The 20,054-nt window shown below is 37.9% G+C and overlaps 1 protein-coding gene across 2 annotated transcripts in view; it reads right to left on the minus strand.

Moving 5' to 3' along the window:
- The window catches only part of LOC127647873 (rho GDP-dissociation inhibitor 2-like), a 35,722-nt gene extending 17,871 nt beyond the window's left edge, over positions 1-17,851 (minus strand). Inside the window, exons 1-2 of one of the 2 annotated variants that reach the window (XM_052132390.1) lie at positions 17,797-17,851; positions 1,569-1,745 (exon numbers count right to left, since the gene is read on the minus strand). In XM_052132390.1, coding sequence (XP_051988350.1) covers positions 1,569-1,740 — 172 coding nt within the window. In that variant the 5' untranslated portion in view covers positions 1,741-1,745; positions 17,797-17,851. Of the gene's footprint in view, positions 1-1,568; positions 1,746-9,248; positions 9,655-17,796 lie in introns of those variants that run through there. The other variant, XM_052132389.1, reaches the window with a different exon arrangement.
- Between the last annotated feature and the right edge of the window lie 2,203 nt (positions 17,852-20,054).

Genomic DNA, 20,054 nt, shown 5'->3' on the forward strand with positions numbered 1-20,054 from the left:
AGTTCTTAAAGACACAAGAAGAACCACTTTGGTACCGACTACATGGGTGCTTTGCTCTTTGGCCGATATAATAATAGCAGCTCTGTAAGCAGATCTTTTAGTCAAGAACGAAACACAAAACGCAATAAAATACCAGCACAGAATGAAGGCTATTATTAACCTGGCCACAATACAAAGATGAATCATTTATGAATCAGGGAAGTCAGGAGGTAAATCCCCTTGGCAGTTGCATTTGAAGGAAAAACAAAAGAACATGTAATCCAGCTGATTAATTCTCAACAGAAAATTATAGCATCTAAAATCAAACTTCTAAATCCCTGTGAGTCAATAAGAAATGAATCTGCCTTTAACGCCTTAGGGCGCAGTGTATCAGCAAGCTTTATTTTTCCAGTATACACTTAAAGGTTTTTAAAGTGTATATTGGATTTTGCCCCTGGAAAAATATATTAGGATTACTTGGCTTTGATCATAATACTCAGACACAATTCATCAGGGAAAAAAAGGAAAGAAACAAAGATTTCTCAATTTGCACTCACATTATTTCACTTGATAAATCAGAGTAAGATATACAATAAGTGATCGTATAATAAATGCAAATTATCCAGCATCAGGTTTCATGTTTTTCTAAACAACAAAGCCATTCAACGCCACTGATAAAGTGAAGTGATAGCCACATTTTCATTCCTTTCTCTAAATTAAGAGGATATTGTTTTGGGGCTTTGATCCTAGACTGAAATACCCCGGGGATGTGAGTCAGTCTAGACAGCAGGGGGAAGATGGGAGAACAGTCCTCTGACGGCCGAGCTACAGCTTTGTTTTAAATGTTAAAATACTTTCTCCTATCAAAGTTTAACATGTAGAGACAAATATAATTAAGTCATTAGAAGGTTGATTCCCCGAAAAGTGTATACACTGTGTCTCTGCGGGCAGCTCTTTCGAAACTGTTTGTTTGAGCATCCTGACCAGCCCAACATAGCAACACTGGCTCAACCAAGCCAGTGTTGCTATGTGCGTTTGGGGTGGGACAATTTGTTTGTTCGACCAAGATGGGGGAGTGTTCAGAAAGTCTGTTTGAAAACATTTATTATATCTGAAATTTTACTTGGTAATGCTAGTGGTTCAGAAATTACAATCTTCAACTTCAAAAATGAAGGCAATACAATCTTCAGAGGACATTGCGTTACTCATGTTAAGCTATTCAGTAAATGTGGATCAAATGCATGTTGCCAAGCAAACACAGATGTTGTTCTGATGTCACTTTTGGGCTATAACCCTAGGTAGATGCATATTATTTTTATACTGTCTGAGAAAATTGTAAGTTGTCAAGGAATACCTGCAGACAGTCAATTACTCAATTGGCTGCCATGCTAACTAATCCATTTCCATTATGGTCACTTTATGTTATAAAATTGTTGGCAACTTTATTTTGCTAAAACCCAGGGTTGAAATGAAGACCTCCAAATATCCAACCTCAAATAGAGAAATACTTCTCATCTATGGATGCAGAACATGCATAGATATGTATGTAGGTGTGTTTTAAAGGTATTTTTACAGATTTCCGCACTAACCTGCCACCACAGGTCCAGAGCCCAGGAGCGTCTGCTTGTACTTGTTCAAGCTCTCATCATCCTTGTCCAGATCCTGGATCTCCTGTAGGCTCTTTTGAGCTGGAGGCTGGTAGTTCAGATCTGGTTCATCTTCATCCTCAACCACTGGCACTTCTTTGTCTTTATCAGCCATGATGCCTGAGGAAAAAAGAGGAATGAGGGGTTTTATCATGACTATACTGCCCAACAAATCAAAAGTGCTGTAAAGATGGCAGCAATTAAACTGAGAGCAATGGCTTCAAAGTTTTTGGATTGTCCAGCCAAATGTGGATTATAAAATAGTCTCACTCTGTTTTTTCTGAATCTGAGCATACTTGAGCGAACCCTGTCTGTCACAGAATAGATCATATTTTCAATCCAGACCAAATCTCGGTCTTGACAAAGTATGTAGTTACTGTGTTTTGCCTTTGAAGGGCAGTATAAATCTTATTCTGCTACGTTAAGACTATATGGTTTGTTTGACAGAAATGTTGTTTCAGGGCCAACAAAAGATCTTGGCAAAATCCTAGTCACCCAGATATCAACCACAAATTTCACATCCATACTGATAACACATCTGTGTAAAAAATTAAATGAGCAACATTTCTGTGATTCTCATGACTTGGACTCAAATACTGAACTTCAGTTTTTCATATGACTTGTTATAGTTTTTGATTGACCACATTTCTACACGTGTTTTTAAAGTTTTTAGATGACCAGTCATGGCCAAGCAGGAAACTCTATTGGAAAGGAGAATAAAATGGCAAGACCTATTAAAGAAATGTGTGAAATTTGTGCTCTGTTAAACTATATAGTGTGTTTTTTACTGCTCTGCAGACTTGATAAACAGGAGACAGATGGTATTTTCTTAAAGCTAGATCTTGTCACCTCGCAGTAATATCCAGACTTGAAACATCACCTAATTCAGATTCACTAACCCATATAGAGACAACACATTTATCTCTTTTAATATTCAGTCATTTGTTCTAATCCTCACATAGTGGAGCAGTACACCCCTCCCTGACACTGATGATAACAGAGATTAATTTCTATCTAGCTCATTTGAAAGACGGTCCTTAACCAAATCGTCACAGTCAGACATTAATATCTAAAAGAGCAACTTAGAAGTTCATATAGCTGTCCCTGTTTAAATATAATAAACTGGCCTGCTTTAAGCAGATTTATTAAGGAACCTCATTGGACTTTATTTATTCACCCACTAGTCTGACACAAAAAAAACCTGTTTGCGATGTCAAAACCAACACACAGCATTTCAGTGTAACAGCTAATAATAACAGGGGACTATCACAACTCTCCATGCAGACAGCTGAGGCATTGCTCCCCAGAGGAACATAAAGACCCAGAAAACTGCTCTCCATGCAGGAGGCCAAGAACAGAAACAACCATTTGTCATATGAATTAAGAGAGCTGAATTGTTACATCCACATAACTCCCCCAGAGAAGAAGCCTAGTGTGAATACTCCATAGAAATTAACCGCTGAAAGATGAGATCATCGCTTCCACTTGTGTAAGAACAATTGAAGATTTTTGGAGAATTAATGCACCTGAACACAGCTATAGGGATCAAAGAGAGAGGTAGAGCCTCTAAGCTACTACTAATACTATATTTGGGCCAGTATTTGTTTAGTGTTAAAGAGTTAGTTCACCCAACAATTACAATTCTATCATTATTCATTCACCCTCATGCCATCCAAGATGTGTATGACTTTCTTTCATCTGCTGAACACAAGCGTTTAAATCCATATCTTCATAAGCGATATAATAGGTGTCAGTTGTGAAAGTGAAACCAAACAGGCACCACATGCGACTATCAGATGTAAAAGTGAAAGTGGAGATTTATAGTTAAAAAAGGACTTTTGATCTGTTTTCACACCCACAACTTCTGTTTTGCTTTTGAAGAAATGGATTTAACCTCTGAAGTCCTATGGATTTCTTCCATGTTTCCTTTATGTGATTTTTGGAGCTACACATGTATGATCAGCATTCGATTTCATTGTATAGACCTACTGAGAGGAGATATTTTTCTAAAGAATAACTGTGTCCTGCAGAAGAAAGAAAGTCATACACATCTGGAATGGCATGAGGGATTAATTTATGGGTGAACAATCCCCTTAACAGCAATCAATAACTTGGCTTTTTATGTTAAAAGGACGTTCGCCTCTCATAATCACGTCAACTTTGGTGTGCAAAGGTCTTTACACTTCACACTTCTGCTCTTGTTTATGCATTTCAAAAAAACTCTAATTTACCTATTCAGCCTATGTATCAATGTTTGATTTTATGGACATTTATGTTGACATTGTGCACCAAGCACCATAAACAATTATAGTACTGTGATGATTCACACTTGATGTCTAATGTAAATTTTGGGCCAGTTAAGAACTAATGTTTTAGAGTGTGTCAATCTCTAGCTCAGCAACCATGGACATTCTTCTCTCCAAATGATTTACAGGAGTGATAATGAACCTTCTTTACATTATTTGGGGAGGACCAAAACACTGAGTGCTGTAATGCAAAGGCAAATGCAATAATGGAAGGACATTGGATATAAAATCTGATCTGATGGAATCAATAGGGTGTTTTTCAGGGTCGCTTTTTAAAATGCCATTAGATTTAAATGGCCTATTTTCACTTGTATATGCAATAAAAATATATCACCATCTCCTTTTGCATTTAGACAGCACTAGCTCAAGGACTATGACACAAATGCTGCCGTATAAAATAGGCAGAAGATTTACACCGACAAAAAAATTTAAGAACATTTATTTAGGGATTTGATTTTGTATCTCTACATAAATTGAAGCTGTGAAACAAAAAAACACTCTATCGAGGAAGACAAATTGAGGAACGTAAAGTGGATTATGGGGATATAGAATGATTTGTGTGATTTCCAGGAACAAAATGCTGTCAAATATATGGCAATACTCCAGCAGCAGAAAAGGAAGTATAAGCCAATTAACCTACTAATTAGAGAGAAATAGAATCTGAATATGGTTATGAAGTGTGAGAAGAGAAATTTGGCTATGCATAAATGTGTATTAATACTGACTTGTGTGAAAAGAAATTGCTTAAATTGACTGCAGCGCTATGACATTTTACTTAAGTGAGGCCACATATTGCCAATGGTGTCCTTTGGACCAATATTAGCTGTATAATGAGGCAATGTAGTTAATTATCCATGTGCAATTACAGCTGAAATATGCCTAAAAAATTCACACTAATTAAATATCTTGCACACAGAACACAAATCAAATGCCATGATTTGAGATTCACAACATGGAAGCCTGGCCACACTGAATAAACAACTGGAATAATTGGGAAATTTAAACCATGTCCAAGAGTAAGGCTGAAACGTCAACAATAAAAAATTTGTCGACAAAAGGTTTAGTTGTCGAATAGTCATTTGATCTAATTTTATGTCAAATAAGATCACTTTAAACTCTAATGATGAGAGCAGTACTTCAGCTCACACCTGACTGAGGAGAGGAAGAATTACACAGCTCACAGTCCAGATGCACTCTAAACTTTCCACAACGCTTCAGGTGATGTAGATTGCAAAGTATGAGGGAATTATACAAAAATACTAAATAAGTAAATACAGAAGCACTCTCGTTGTGGAATAAGTTGAACTGGAGCTGCCGCTCCATTGAAGCAAAACTTGCGTGTCGAGCGTCTTTGAACGAAACTCCCCAATGTTACATCTTAAATGCAGTTTTATTTAATGTGTTATAGCTTTATTAAATTTCAAATAATATATAAGCAGATCATGTAAATAACTACAAACTCTGAAACTGGCATTTTTCTGTGCGGTCAGTGCCTCTTCTATGAGTTGCGCTAATGTCCCGATCTGATGGGGAGATATTGAAACTGCATCTAGCTGATGCACCCTCTGTTGTGGGGACACTCGTTCCCCTCAAGAGCACATGCTTAATGCAGCTACATTATAACGTATTGGCTCATGACTTATCATAATATATGTCACTGTGCATTTCTTATCGTGAAGAAAATTGGCAATATGCAGCTTTATTAATAAGAGAGAGTTTGTTGTTTGTGAGTTAAAGGTGGATTGAAGTGATCAGAAAGGTGAGAGAGGAAGTCTTTGCCCCATTATACACTGCAACAAAATCAGTTTATGATTTGATTTTGTATTGGCTTGTTTTCCAATATAAATATGTAAAACTCTTTTAAAACAATGTACATTTACTTTAGCAACTATACTGCAGAAGAAATTTTTTTTATCTGAGAATGTTGAAAATAATACAAATATTTTAAATTACCTAAAAATAATTGAGAAGCAGCATACATGATATTTAGACTTGTTTTTAGAGAATAGACCTTGAATATTAGTATATTGTGTCTTTACTGCACTCGCTGAAGTATAACCAATTAAAAAATACACTTATATTTAATATGTTGATACATTCTTTTAAGAAATCTAAATATCTTATATGTTGCTTCTCAAGTCAATGTATCTTGTTTTAAGGATTTTAAAGATATTTTTAAATGGAAAACATGACAAAAACACTTGATAACAACAGGATTTTTTGGCAGTGAATTTCTTTACTGAATTAAACGGAAACTTAATAAAAAGTATATTTTCAGTTTAATTCAGAGAATGTCATTTAGAGGTATTTTTAAAAGATTATTTTTTCCTCTTTATTGTTAGTAAGCACGTTTAATACAACATTTTAAGTCGGGACACAAGCTGAATGTGTCCACTGGATGTTTGTAGTGGGGGAGGGGGGTGTTCAGGGGGGGTGTCCATTGTAACTCAGATTTTTGCTTTTTTTAAAGGTGGGGCATGTCAAAATATGTTTTTTTGGTAATCAATATGCCACAAATGTTGTTGATTGAGCTTAACTTCTATTGAACCTGTAAAATTCCTTACAGATAACTCAAACTGCACTATTCGTTTAATAACAGAAAATTAGGATCCTTCTGATGAAATAACATTGTGGAAAACAACATATACATCACAAATATTTACTTGCATTGTAATATTATTATGATGAGGAGGAGGGCGTGGCCGGGCAGTGAGGGTGCACGGCCGATGCTGAATCAACTAATCAGCGGGAAAGAGAGAGAGATAAAGGGGAGTCAGAGACACCCAATCATTAAAGTTTACATTTACTGTTCTGCCGGTTCCCACCTCCTCCTTGCCCACCTTACCCTGTTACAATTATATATGCATATATTGTTATATGTGTAATTCCAGGGGGTCCTGCACCAGCCTAGCAACTACCATTGAGATTAATGGAAATGCTAACATATTGCTTTCTCCAGGTATTATAGACATTCTTGGTCTATCTTAAATCTTAATTCTCCCTATATTTTGACACTTAATGTAATTGCTCTGCAACACAATGATTTACAATCTCAAATCTTCCACTCTCTGTTACTTTGACACTGTGTTTCTCTCCTAATCAAACTTAGAGATTTTGGATCACCCTTGACTGTGCTTTAACCATTAAACTTCAAAGAAAATTATGCCTGTAATAATCCAACAAGAATACACTCTAATAAATAATATAGCAGAAACACAAATTATTGCACACAAGTTGATGGGAAAACAAAGCAAGAGGAAATTAAATAAAGAGGTAGTATGTAGCCAGACAGATTTCAATTTGTAGGCTGATTACAACTAAAAAACACTGTGGTGCTAACATTCCTCTGCTTGTTTGAGCGGCACCCCAGCCCGACACAGCAAACTTTCTGGAGAAGAGGAGCTATCTGTTTATACATCCAAAGAAATATGTAGGGGGGTTTAATGGAATCTGTTTGAAAACAGCAATTATTTTTGCAAAGCCATTTGATACCTCTAGATGTGCAGACATTACACACTTCAGCTTTTATCAGAGAGAAGCTGCAATGAAACCAGACTAGCGTGTACTGCAAGGCAGAGCAATGATGCATGTGATCCTACTTATTCATATGGCCTTTGCAGACATGGTGCAAAAACACGCCAGCTTTTTGAAGTCTCTGTTTCTTCAACATGCAATCTAACTGATTTACTCCCTTAAACATGTGTCAGGTCTCTGACGTGCAGCCATCCATCACATCCCAGCAGCTGCTGAGGCTCAATGAGTCGTGATGCAGCTCTGCCAGGCCATAGGGGGTCTTAGTGTGTCAGAACCTGCAGTCCATCAGAGAGAGAGCTGAGAAACCTGTTCACCAGTCAAACCCAAAGAACCCGATTCTGCCCATCTGCAGACTTTCTCTCAACATATTTGCAGTATTCACAGGTTCTCCCTGCCTCAACCTACTATAATTGTTCTCATCAGCAATCAATCATTGGCGCCATATGTAAGAATCTAAGATGCAGACCACCCAGGGTCTGTTCACTGACCATCTGATGATTACTGACACTTTCTCCATATGTCAAGCTCTTATATGATTTGCTAACTTTACACAACTTCAAGTAGATTGTTCATAGAGACTATTGTGCAATTATTTAAATGCATTTTTCCCCACAGTGGACTTTTATGGTGGTAGAATCTATTTCATAAAACCCCGCCCCTAAACGACGCCTAAAAAACAATGACACCTTATTAAATGTACGGATTTCGACCAGAATAAGTTGCAAAACACCAAACCATTTGCAGTTTAAAGTTCTGCAATGTGAAATGAGTGACAGTTTTACCCACCACACACACAAATATGCACACACGCACCCTTTCCTGCCCATTTTACATATGCACGCAGGTGCTCATTGTTCACATATCATTACTTCCAATACTACATACAGTTTATCATGTTCCTGCAGATGTCGAAGTTAAACTGAGATGTTAAGAGAGTGAGAGAGAGAGATAAAGAGGTAAGAGTGAGAAAGAGTGCTGAACACTGGATTGGTGTCAGCAGCAGATCTGCAGAGTGAAGCCCTGAAAAAACAAGTTCTGTGACATGTAATTACAAACAACATCATGTGATGTTGTGATGCACAAACACAAGCACCATTGTGAGAGTCACTATGTGCTGATTGATCCAAATTGATCAGACCACCTTTGCTCATTTTAACGACATCTTATGCCAATCATAATTTCTACATCCCCAAAAGAAGTCACCATATAGAATGATAATCTATTTGACTTTGTAATGAGTTTAGAATGTTTTACATTACAGTAGGTTTCATTATACATATTCTGCATCAAATTTCTTTAGCGACAAGCTTTAAGGCGGGGGCTTCAGAATGGTAGACCATTTGAGGTTTAAAAGGATAGTTCACCCAAAAAGGAAATTCTATCATCATTTACACACCCTCATATTGTTTCAAACCAGTATTATTTTCATTCATTGTGGAACACAAAAGGAGATGTTACACAGAATGTTAAGGACTGACACCCTCAGTCACCACTGACTTTCACTGTATGAAAAAAAAAATCCTTAGTGACTGAGAATAACATTCTGCCTAGCATCTCCTTTTGTGTTACATGGAAGAGAGAAAGTCATATGGGTTTGGAACGACATGATGTGAGTAAATGATGATAGAATTTTACATTTTGTGTGAACTATCTCTTTAAGGAGCATTTAAAACGCATACACTGAAGTTGCAATAGATAATTTATTTTAAGTTAATCAACAAAGCATTATTTGTAACTTTTCCACATTTTAATCTCAAAAAGACTAAATAAATGCAGTCCTCACCTCTGTAGCAAACTGTTAACCACAGCAGTTCGAGAAACTGTCCTCCAAATTCACAAACATCCAAGCCCAACATTGTGAATAAGCTCTTTCCACAAGCTTTCCAAATGAATTTGGAAAAAATACAAAAATACAAAATCAAGCAAGAGCCACTCCCAAGGTACAGAAAAGTGGCTGTCTGCAAGATATGTGCCTAAAACACATATAAAAAAAGAAAGAAAAAAAAGATTCAGAACAGCATCTCTCCTATTGCCACAAAACCGAGACAGAATCACTGGGTGTGGGCGAGAGAGCGAGAGAGAGAGAGAGAGAGAGGGAGAGAGGGAGAGCAAGTGGATGTGATAAAGGGAGATGGAAGGGAGAGAGTGCAGCAGAGAGAGAGAGAGAGAGAGAGAGAGAGAGAGAGTGTAAGGGAGAAAAAGAAAACAATGCACAAATGATCTGTGCGTAATCCACGCTGGACAACCGGCTGATAAGTGTTGGCAGTGAGAGGCAGTAATGTGGGAATGTTATTCTTGTCTGCAGACGCTATTGATTCTTCGGCGGGAGAAGCGAACCATCCGCCTCAGTTTAGCACGCCTCCCAACCCCATCACTCATTAGACAGGAGACTGCGATGATCTCATCCTCTTTCTCACACATACGCAAACACACACACACCCTTTCCCCTCCTTTCTTTTTATTCCCTCTTCTATTTCTCCTGTCTTCACATTTCTGTTCTCTAGAGACACTTATTATTCTACCCATCCCCCATTTTATATCAACTATCATATTGTTTCCCCTTTCATCTCTCCTTCTCTCGCTTTCTTTCTCTCAGGGGCAACATGCCGTGTGAACAGGTTTTTTATTCTCTCTGTTTGAAGATGACTTTCTATCAGTGAGACCTTCCATCTCTCAAGGATTTTCAACCTGTCAGAGCGACCTGCCAGAGGTTACCATGGGCGTGGCCCCTGCATTTGATGCTCAGCTATTGGCAGCCCTTTGCTGAGGGGCACTGCATTGCTGAGCCCATTTTCAAGAAGGACATCGGATTATGTGCATTGACCCTATACGGCATCTCATTGCAAGAGTGCTGAAAAGCTGAGTGCTTCCAGGGTTGTCTTTGTGTGGTACTACCCTCAGTCACTAGCAATGCTAACAACACATTTACATCCCGTTCATACCAAAGATCTTGTGTGAACTAAGTAAAGACATGCTGAGACCATGGGCAGCCACTTGTGCAATTGGGCATTTCAATTTCATTTTCCAACATGACTACACAGGAAATCGGCATGCTGTTTTGCCATGGAAAACCATGAAGTAATCACGTTCACTCTGAAACATGGGATTGGGTCGTGTGCAAACCATTAATTAATTGCTTTAAAATAATGGTTCACCCAAAAATGAAAATTCTCTCATCAATTACTCACCCTCATACCATCCCAGGCTTTCTTTCTTCAACAGAACACATTTGAAGAAAAATAGGAAAATATCTTAACCCAACAGTTTCTTAAAAAAAAGTTCCAAAAATCACAGACAGTTAGCATAAACATCATCCATATGACTCCAGTGGTTAAATGAATGTCTTCTAAAGTAACACAATCGCTTTTGTTGCGAAAAAGATTCATATACAAGTAATTTGTAACTACAAAGCAGCGCTTCCAGTTAGCAGCGGTACGCGCAGGTAACGTAACCACGTTGGCACGTTTACATAAGAACTGATGCAAGTGCGACACACCCGAAGAGCAGTGCTGTTCAAAATGGAGTAGGAGGAATGCTGTACAGAAGCTTCATTGGTTTTGATTCGTATTTGTATCTGTTTGTTTACACACAATGGTGCATTTGTGTGATTATCCTGGATCTCAACCGAGAGAACAACATGAAATTACGTCCGTAACAAGCCAACGTGAATACGTCACACGTGGGCCACACGAATTCAGAGTTGTATGGATGAAGTTTATGCAAACTGTTTGTGATTTTTGGAGCTTCAAAAAGGATCTACAGAGCAAAGATAAGTCATACACACCGGGGATGGCATGAGGGTGAGAAATGATGAGAGAATAAAAAATTTTGGGTGAACAGTATGAACATCCAAATTGGTGGAAACAGGCCTTTATAGCATAGTCCAGCTAATTTAGAAGAATTTAATCATACATTTTTTAGTTCATATTAAAATTAAAATTTTGGTTTCAAATTTTGGTATCTTGGTAAATCTGAGCACAAAATGTGAGTTTGAAAATGTATTTAAATAATTGTGCAATAGTCTCTATGAACATTCAACCTGGAGTTGTGTAAAGTTAGAAAATCATATAAGAGCTTGACAAATTGAGAAAGTGTCACTATTCATCAGATGATAATTGAACAGACTCTGGGTGGTCTGTATCTTAGATTCTTATTAGGGCTGGTCGATATGGCCAAAATTGTTATCATGATAATCTTTTTCATATTGTTCGATATTTATCACGATATACATTTACACATTGTACTTTCTTTTATTTATTTCAAAGTTGATGGAAGAAAAGAAGAAAAAATTAATTCTAAACAGTCAAAATAATCTTTACAAAACTGCACAAGGGGTCCAGAGACGGCCAAAGCAGTGGGGTCTGCGGGATCTTTTACCAATTTTATCGTCTTTTACAGTTTATCAATTGAAAATGAATGTTAAAAGATCATCTGTTTGTTCAGAAGCATAGTGACATCAGTCCAGTATATGTTGGGATATTTTCACATTAAAATGAAATATTTTTTATATTACAAATATGGGGCATAGAAGCCCTTGTGACTGTGGAATGATGCTCAATGTGGATTCAGGGGTGTCCCGAGAGAAAATTTAGAAAACAACTAACAACTAGTAATTTTAGTCTTTCCTTATCCATTCCAGACATCTAATTAATTTTCACAAAATTAGAACCGAAATCAATTTGTTTATTCGATTTGTTTATTATTAAAGGATTGGCAGCGGTGTGGAGCAAGCTCTCTCCTAGCGCTGTGAGCGCCTTTGAGCTGATTTCGTCCGCCCCAGTGGAAACAGCCTAAGAAAGCCGAACTGCTTGTGTTTTAGTGACACACAGTAAATTCCTCAAAAACTTATCGGGGATTTTCTTTATCGATATATATATATATATATATATATATATATATATATATATAGCGATATCGTTTTATCGCCCAGCCCTAATTCTTATATATGGCTGATATGAGATGTACATTTACTTAGAGATGTTTCAGAGGAAAAAAAAACAAATCTCCAAGCAAAAAGTCTCCATTTGCTCCCTATTTAATCTCTAGGAGAAACAATTTGGATATTAAAGAGATTTCATTTGTGATTTTTCATTCCTATGGGTGTAAGCTACACTTCGCATCCATCAAGGGCTGCTTGGGACTTTAGTTCAGAGTTCAAATTGACAGCTGTTCAAATTAAGCAGCTACAAAGAGATTTGACAGATAACATAACAGATCTATCAAACTGCACTAAGCTGAGACCACAAATCTCGTGGTATCCGAAAAGACAGATTTCTTATGGCTACTCTGTCAAGAAGACATTACAAAATCTTGAAGGAACTAGCTCCCCATCCTGGTAGAAAACCCAATATATATAAATATATCAATCAGCCACAACATTAAATCCACCTAATAAACCTGCCTAATATCGTGTAGGTCTCCCTCGTGCTGCCAAAACAGACTTCACAAGACCTCTGAAGGTGTCCTGTGGTATCTGGGACTAAGACGTAAGCAGCAGATCATTTAAGTTGCGAGGTGGGGCAGGGCATATTATCCTGCTGAAAGAGGCCACTGCCATCAGGGATTTACATTTACATTTAGACGCTTTTATCCAAAGCGACTTACAGAGCCCTTATTGCAGGGACAATCCCCCTGGAGCAACCTGGAGTTAAGTGCCTTGCTCAAGGACACAATGGTGGTTGCTGTGGGGCTTGAACCAGGGTTCTTCTGATTACCAGTTATGTGCTTAGACCACTAGACCACCACCACTCCATATTAGGTACATGTCAAAGTAACATCCACTTGAATGCCAGGACCCAAGGTTTCCCAGCAGAACATGGCCCAGCGCACCACACTGCCTCCGCCGGCCTGCCTTCTTCCCATAGTGTTTCCTGTTGTCATCTCTTCCCCAGGTAAACGACTCGCATGCACCCGGCCGTCCACATGATCATGTTCCAGTTCTGATGCTCACGTGTCCATTGTAGGCACTTTTGGTGGTGGACAGGGGTCAGCATGGGCACTCTGACCCTGTTGCCGGTTCACCAGTTGTCCTTCCTTGGAACACTTTGGTAGATACATACCACTGCATACTTTGAACACCCCACAAGACCTACCATTTTGGGGATGCCCTGACCCAGTTGTCTAGCAATCACAAATTGGCCCTTGTCAAAGATCCTTAAGCCTGCCAATTTATCCTGCTTCCAACTCATGAAATTAAAGAACTGATGTTAATTTGCTGCCTAATATGCCCCACCCCTTGACAGGAGCCATTGTAACAAGATAATCATTGTTATACACTTTACCTGTCAGTGGTTTTAATGTTGTGGTTGATCAGTGAATCTATAATATATATATATTTTTATATAGTGAGCACACACACACTTAATAAAAAATAAAATAAAAGAACTGCAACACTGGAAACTGTTGCACAAAAAGGAAGCAAGATGAGTAGGCTTCTCATTTCAACCACAGAACTTGTTGTAGAGCAGTTTCATACTATCAGCAAAATGGAGCAAGTCACCTCTGGTTGCAGTGTACTCACAAATTGTAGCTCAGAAAAGTAAATAAGAAAAACAGCAATAGCACCAAATCACTCCTCTCGAGTTAACTGCGAAGCAGAACAAGCCTCACCCAACAAGAAAAACAAAAACAGGGGTTCAGACAGAACTAAACAGCATGTCACTAAAAAATACCAGTGTAACAATGTTGACATGCAAAAGGAGGAGGCCGGAACCAGCTGAACCATCAAAATAATAGTTAATGAGAACTTAAACAAAAGACACAAAACATAAATACACACTACAGCTGTGTGTGGCTCTCTTTCTCAGACCGCCATGTCCCGCTGCACTTATCCCTTTCCTAGGTTGATTAGCCCAATTGGGGACCGGCTGTGCATAGTCACGGCCTGGCCCCGCCCTCCTCCTTGATTTGCACAACCTGCAAATCATTTTAAAGGCAGCTTTTATGGGCTATTTATCATGCACCATCACATAGGTCATCATCTGCACTCATCAATAGGAGGCTAAAAGGCATCGAAATCATTTTCCAAAGATTTTACAGCCGCCTAAACCATGTCAATACAAAATGAGCTCTCAGAAAACAGCTCAGATTTCAAATTCTTCTGAGGCTGCCATAAAACAGCAGTAGACCCTCATGGACTAATGAAAATATGCCAGTTTGGCTATTAAGATGATCAACAACATCATCATATATGTGAGTTTGTGTCAGTCTGCAATGTCCAGTGGTGGAAAGAGTACTGATTTTTAGTAAAAGTACTGCTACAGAAGAAATCATTCTTGGTGCCAGATGGGCTGGTTTGAGTATTTTTGAAACTGCTGATCTCCTGGGTTTTTCATGCAGAGCAGACTCTGAATGGTGGCAAAAACAAAAACATCCAGTGAGCAGCAGTTCTGTGGATGGAAATGCCTTGATGAGAGAGGTCAACAGAGAATGGCCAGACTGGTTAGAACTGACAAAGTGTACATTAACTCAGATAAACACTCTGTACAATTGTGGTGAGAAGAATAGAGTCTCAGAATGAGATGCGGGTTGGCGCTGTTTTGGTGGCACGATGGGGACCTACACAATATTAGGCAGGTGGTTTTAATGTTGTGGCGGATCAGTGTATACGCTTTCATTTTTTGAACACAAAGACATTTTTGTTCTTGAAAGAAATTGATGCTTCCTTTAACCAAGGATGCATTAAATTTATCAAAAATACTGCCAAAATCATTAATTGTAAATTAATATTATGGTTTCAAATAATTGTTTGAAGTGGTATTTATTCCATTTTTTTTTACCTGTGATGCAAACATATACTGTGTCACCTATTCCTTACAAAAGCATTCTAAAGTGCTAATTTGGTACTCAAGAAAATGTTTGTATTATTAGAACAAATGATTGATGGTTGTGCTACCATGCGGAAATCACAAATACAGTGATTAGCAAACTGTTATCAACTCCATGCCAACTGAATAAAATAAGTAAACAATAAACATTTCACACAGTTTAGTGAGAGATATGATTGATTCAAACACTAAAAGTGGTTGTTCTGTATATGTATTATTGTATTACAGTTGTAATAATACAGTCGTAATTAATATTAAGGTTATTTTAATATATCAAGATATTATTATTACATAAATTGTAGCATTTGGTTACATTGTTTTGTGAGTTCTCATACCTTCTTTATATAACATTCATCATTTGTGCACTTTTGGCCTCTAGCAGGTGAGCCTTTTCAGACAGATGAACAGCAGCACAGGGCACAGAAGCACATCACCATGAGTGAGAGTTTTATCTGCTAGGACAGTTTATTTTAAACAAGAGGGGTGAACGGTAAAGGAATTTAAAGCAGGAATATAATGCCGAACTTATGCGGATGGATAGAAACTGAGAGCCCACCTGTGCTTGCAATAACCGGATGGCGGGAAAACAAAATATGTTTAGTTAAAAGTCAAAAGAACATTGCAATGTATGTAATTGTAACTTAATCCGTTTGTTTTTATCCACTTTTCTCCCCAATCTTGGAATGACCAATTTCCACTACGTCCTCGTGATGGCACGGTTACTCACCTCAATCTGGGAGGTGGAGGACAATTCTCAGTTGCCTCCGCTTCTGAGACTGTCAATCCGCAAAACTTTTCACGTGGCTCATTGTGCATGACACTGTGGAGATTCACATTATGTGGAGGCTCATGCTATTCTCCACGATCCACGCACAACTTACCACGTGCCCCATTGAGAGCAAGAAGCCCTAATTGTGACCACAAGGCGGTTATCCCATGTGACTCTACCCTACCTAGCAACCGGGCCAATTTGGTTGCTTAGGAGACCTGGCTGGAGTCACTCAGCACACCCTGGATTCGAACACATGACTCCAGGGGTGGTAATCAGTGCCAATATTCGCTGAGCTACCCAGGCTCCCTATATCAGACATTATTAATAAAACACGGGAACTCGTTGCATGGGCATTATTTGCCCCCATATTTTCAATTTCGGGGATATTTTTGCCCCGAGTCCCTTTTAAATTCTGATACTATTGGCATTGTATCTTTCTAAGGTTTTTGGAAAATTTGTTTTAGACATGTAGTAGCAAGTAAACAAGACATATGTGTCAAACTACATTGTGTAAATGTTTGACACAGTTAAAACATTGCATACCTTAAAAACAAGTGAAGTTTGATCAGTGGTTAAACATGTTCAGACAGTTTCCTCGTACCTGAATGAATGGCTCAATTCCAGAATAAAATGAAATGTGCAGAAAATCACCAAATTAAAGTTATTGTTTAGTGACAGGGCAGAAAGTCTTGAAGCTAGAGAAGAGAGGACAGTTTATGCAAGCTGCTGTGCTCATGATGCTGTGCCCTGCGGGCTTCCGTCATGTCACGCACAGCGCATTTTAGTTTATAAACATATTTTGCTCTTATCTTGCTGAATTCTTCTTCCCTAAATTTCTGAAATATTATGAATTTTTTGTACTATGTAAATGTGGTAAAAAAAAAAAATAACTGTAGTGAAGTTGAATAGGCTACTTCATTTTAATCAACTCTTTTTTTTTATTTAAATTGATTTGTACTGGAAAATGTAGATAATGTACTCAAGTACTGAAATGAGTAGCTATAATTTGTTAATTTCTAACACTGGCAATGTCAGAGTAAAACAGCCTGAGCTAGGAGAGCGGAAACAATGAAAAGACATTCATCAGACATCCATGCACAATTAAAAATCTTCCCATGGTGTCATATCCAAAATCCACAAAGACAAAGGATAACAATGACAATTTATTTTCCCCCTTTTCAAGTCGTTTGCACTTTTGCAAATTGACTAGTCTAAAAGGACACAGGAGCCAGTCGGAAGAGGATTCAGGTTTTTTTTTTTTTTTTTTCTCATTCGATAAGGAAGGATGTGGCTGCGTACGACTTTACCAAAAAAGTACATTGAAAGTTACAGGATGGCGCTAAAGACTGCTGTCTTTTGTGCAGTGAACTTATTAATGCACCAAATTTTAATAGCATATATCCCTGTAAAATTCTGCAGAATCACATACTTTTAACATTAATACAAACTTTAAAAAGGTTTAAATCTTCAAGTAAACATCCTGCAGCACTAGACATGTAAGTGTTTCCAAGCAAATAGATCTTTGAATCTCACTCAGAAAAAGAGAGTAGCCTATATGTCATCATAAATAGACTAGATCATATATAAGAATCCTTAAATCCTAAAGTCACAAACTTTAGATGCATTGTTTGCATCATTGCAGACTTAAAACATCTACCGCAAAACAAAGCGTTTCTAACACTGCGAACAAAGTTTAAGAGAGTAAGTGTAAGAAGGGCGCAATAGAGTCTTACCGCCTGGTCTCGTCTTTCAGAGCTGTAGATGCGGATGTGAACGAACAGTGTTCAGATCATGTGTACCAGGAAACAACGTTTGCCAATCACAGCTCGCGACTTAAAGACAGATGCCTGCCAAGAATGTCACTTCAAGCGAGTGTACCTAGCCAACTACCGTACTTAGAAATGGTTTACGGTTTTGTAAAATAGCGTAATATATTTACAACTTGCAAATGTACTCCACCTTATTAAAAATGTCAATTATGTCAAAGTACCACTGAATTTACCACTGTCTAAAATTAGCAAGTGTGTTGCAAACTACGATTGTTCCAGCAAATGTGTCAAACTACAATTGCAATGTTAATAGTTGGCTATATTTAAGCCTATAGGCCTACCTAAAGCAAATGTAGAAGTCTATGCGAACGATCTCACTGTCGCATATAACATATGTAGCTGCAAGGAAATGCCTCATAGCTCCATTTCTCATCACATGAACGACAGAACAGGACTGTTGAAATATAGACCCTATGCTTTCGTATGCATTCCAGTATGTTGGAATCTGTACCACAAACTGTAAACTTCTAAATATGGCTTGATCCCAAGTCATTGTTTAAACAGCACTAATCATTGGCCTTGACATGTCTGCAAATTCCACAACTGGCTTTTCAACATATCTCAACCATCTTATGTAAAACAAAGCCTGCTGCGATCAGAATACTTCTCCAAACATGCATGTATTACAGTTCTGTTCACAATGTTGGTAACATTCACCCATATTCATGCCAAGAAGCTCTATAGATTTAGCTTGCCGTCTTTGCATGTGTAAGTCTACTTTGGGCAGCTACACCTCAGCACAGTTCTTTCATAAAAATTAGAATGGTCACTATACTTTGTGCCACAACAGTTATTGTTATTACATTTATATTTACAAAAAACGCATGTTGTTGATCACTGGTTTTGCCTCTTCTGCAAATTAATATGCTATCAAACATTAGCTATAAGAGGCTTTCTGATGAACCGTCATTTTGTTAAGGCTCATTTCTTTAGACAGTGGTGGCCCAAGGTACTAATGTTATGCTTGCGGAAAGTAGATGCAATAGTACTTTGCCGCAGGACGTAATTTGTCTGTTGCTTGGTTTTGCGAAACTGTGACTTGTATCCACAGATTGCATTTCTGAAGTGTATTGCTGCAGTGTGTTAATCGGTTGTGCCTGTGAGTGACCCTGAGTCTAAGCCCTTAGATAGTCTACTTAGAGGGAGTATCTCCAGAGTAGATGAGGCACAAGATGAGAGTAAGAGAGGAATGCTGAAGCAACTAGTAGTTTAACCCTAGGCAACATCTCTTTTCACTCAGCCATTGCTTTTTTCTCTCCAGAAGAGAATACAATAACAAGTTTCAGACTACAGCATTGTATAAGATCCTTACCGCCCCCTTCTGTTTGAAAACTGAATTATATTTTCTCAGAATTAGACAATTTATTTGACTTTATATAGTGTATATTGTTTTTACTTTTATTACCTTTTGGCACCTTATTTTAATTCAGTTTTTTATTGTTGCTTGTGTCTGCTCTATTGTTTGTTCTGTGTTTTGCTTGGCAATGAGATATAGAGAGATGCGCAGTTCACAATATGCCTATCCAGTGGTAATGTTCAGTTGTGTGTGTGTGTGTATGTGTGTGTATATATATAATTATTATTATTATTATTTAGAAAGCTGAAGGCTTATTTTATTTAGAAACTGAATGCCAAAACAGCTCAAGCAATGACATTCTGGGCAATGATATCTGGGAACATTATCCGGACCAGAGATCTTTTTATTCTTTGACAACTACTTCCACGTTTTAACCATAGGAGAGAGTGTAACGTTTAAATGGCGTGTTAAGACATTAAGTCACCATTTGCGGATATTGTTCAAAAGAATGGGGAAAGCCATATACTGGCAACTGCCGCAAAATTGTGTCTTTCTCATATAAAACAGCAGAGGTGGGTAGAGTAGCCAAAAACTGTACTCAAGTAAAAGTACACTTACTTTAAAATAATAATTACTCAAGAAGTAAAATTAAGAGTACTCAAGTAGTGAGTATCTCGTTACTTTCACAAATTACATAATAGACGTTAACTCCCCTATATTCCATTACATAATACACATTGAACATTGTAAGGGGGTAAAGGGAAAGGAGGAGGCGAGAACCGGCTTGACATAAATAATAGTTTAATGAAGAAATAAACGAGAAACACATAAACATTCTCTACCTCTCAAAATGTCTTTACTGGCT

The sequence above is a fragment of the Xyrauchen texanus genome, chromosome 8 (assembly GCF_025860055.1).
Source record: "Xyrauchen texanus isolate HMW12.3.18 chromosome 8, RBS_HiC_50CHRs, whole genome shotgun sequence".
In the NCBI taxonomy this organism is placed as follows: Eukaryota; Metazoa; Chordata; class Actinopteri; order Cypriniformes; family Catostomidae; genus Xyrauchen; species Xyrauchen texanus.